Consider the following 1,529-nt stretch of genomic DNA (forward strand, 5'->3'; position numbering starts at 1 on the left):
TGTCAGCCCGGCCCCATCCCGCGCCCCATCCCGCGCCCCCCGTCCGTCCCATCCCGCCGTCCCCTCACCTCCTTGTTGACGAAGCAGTAGAGAACGGCCACCAGCATCCCCTGTGCGGGGCGAGGAGTGGGGTGAGGGGTGCCCCGGGGACACCGAGGGTCCCCGCTGAGCCCCCCGGGCTGGGCTCACCTGGAAGGAGCTGAGGAAGAGGTCAAAGAAGAGCTTGACGTAGCGCAGGGTGCCCTGGGCCTGCTCGTCCGTCACGAAGGCGAAGATCACCTCGTGGATGCCCAGCAGCGGGATCAGCGTCAGCGTGGACTTGGCCAGCCTGCGGAGAGGAGAGGGCGTCAGTGCGGGGGACAGACACGGGGACACAGACACACAGACATGGACAGATACACAGACATGGACAGACAGACACGGGGACACAGACATGGACAGACAGACAGACAGATATGGACAGATAGACAGGGACACAGACACAGACATGGACAGACATGGACAAACACAGAGATACACAGACATGGACAGACACACAGACATGGACAGATAGACACAGGGACACAGGGTCACAGACATGGACAGACACACAGACATGGACAGATAGACACAGGGACACAGATACACAGACATGGGGACACAGACAGACATGGGGAGACACAGACACGGGGGGACACACAGACATGGACAGACACACAGACACACACAGACATGGACACACAGACACAGACACACAGACATGGACAGACATGGACAGACACACAGATACACAGACACAGACACACAGACATGGGCAGATAGACACAGGGACACAGGGACACAGACACACAGACATGGACAGACACACATACACAGACACGGACACAGACATGGACACAGATAGAGACATGGGGGGACACAGACACAGGGGAACACACAGACATGGACAGATACACAGACATAGACACACAGACACACACATGGCCAGACAGACACACGAGGACACACAGACACTGACACAGATACAGACAGACACATATAAAGACACAGACAAACACAGACACACAGACAAGGAGACACAGACACAGAGACATGGACAGACACACAGACATGGACAGATAGACACAGGGATACAGATACACAGACATGGACAGGCACACAGACACACAGGCATGGACAGACACACAGACACACACAGACATGGACACCCGGACACGGACACACACATGCACAGACACAGGGACACGGACACCGATGCCAGCACCCACCTGAACTTGTAGTCCGTGTAGCGCATCTGGTGCGCGCGGAGCTTGGAGACGAGGATCTGGATGATGCGGATGAAGATGAAGAAGTTGATCTGCGATGGAGCAGAGCCGTGAGGGGCGGGCAGGGGCAGGCAGGGGCCCTGGCGGATGAGGGTGGGGGTCTGCGTGGGCAGAGGGCTCACCAGGATGGCCAGGAAGACGGGGAAGCGCAGGATCCACCAGAAGCCCATGTTGTTGTTGGTGGTCCAGCACCTGCAGGGCGGTGGAGCGGGCGCTGCCGGAGCC

General features: G+C 58.1%; 1 protein-coding gene across 1 annotated transcript; it reads right to left on the bottom strand.

Annotated features, from left to right (window-relative positions):
* Nucleotides 1-68: 68 nt before the first annotated feature.
* On the bottom strand, nucleotides 69-1,474 carry LOC104540872 (glucagon receptor-like; the record flags this gene model as incomplete). Its single annotated transcript, XM_010184786.1, has 4 exons — nucleotides 1,427-1,474; nucleotides 1,248-1,336; nucleotides 190-328; nucleotides 69-110 (listed from the first exon to the last, which is right to left on the bottom strand). Coding segments are annotated over exons 1-4 (318 nt in total), but the record flags the coding sequence as incomplete, so codon positions are not given.
* Between the last annotated feature and the right edge of the window lie 55 nt (nucleotides 1,475-1,529).

The sequence above is a fragment of the Mesitornis unicolor genome, unplaced genomic scaffold (assembly GCF_000695765.1).
Source record: "Mesitornis unicolor isolate BGI_N332 unplaced genomic scaffold, ASM69576v1 scaffold29875, whole genome shotgun sequence".
Classification (NCBI taxonomy): domain Eukaryota; kingdom Metazoa; phylum Chordata; class Aves; order Mesitornithiformes; family Mesitornithidae; genus Mesitornis; species Mesitornis unicolor.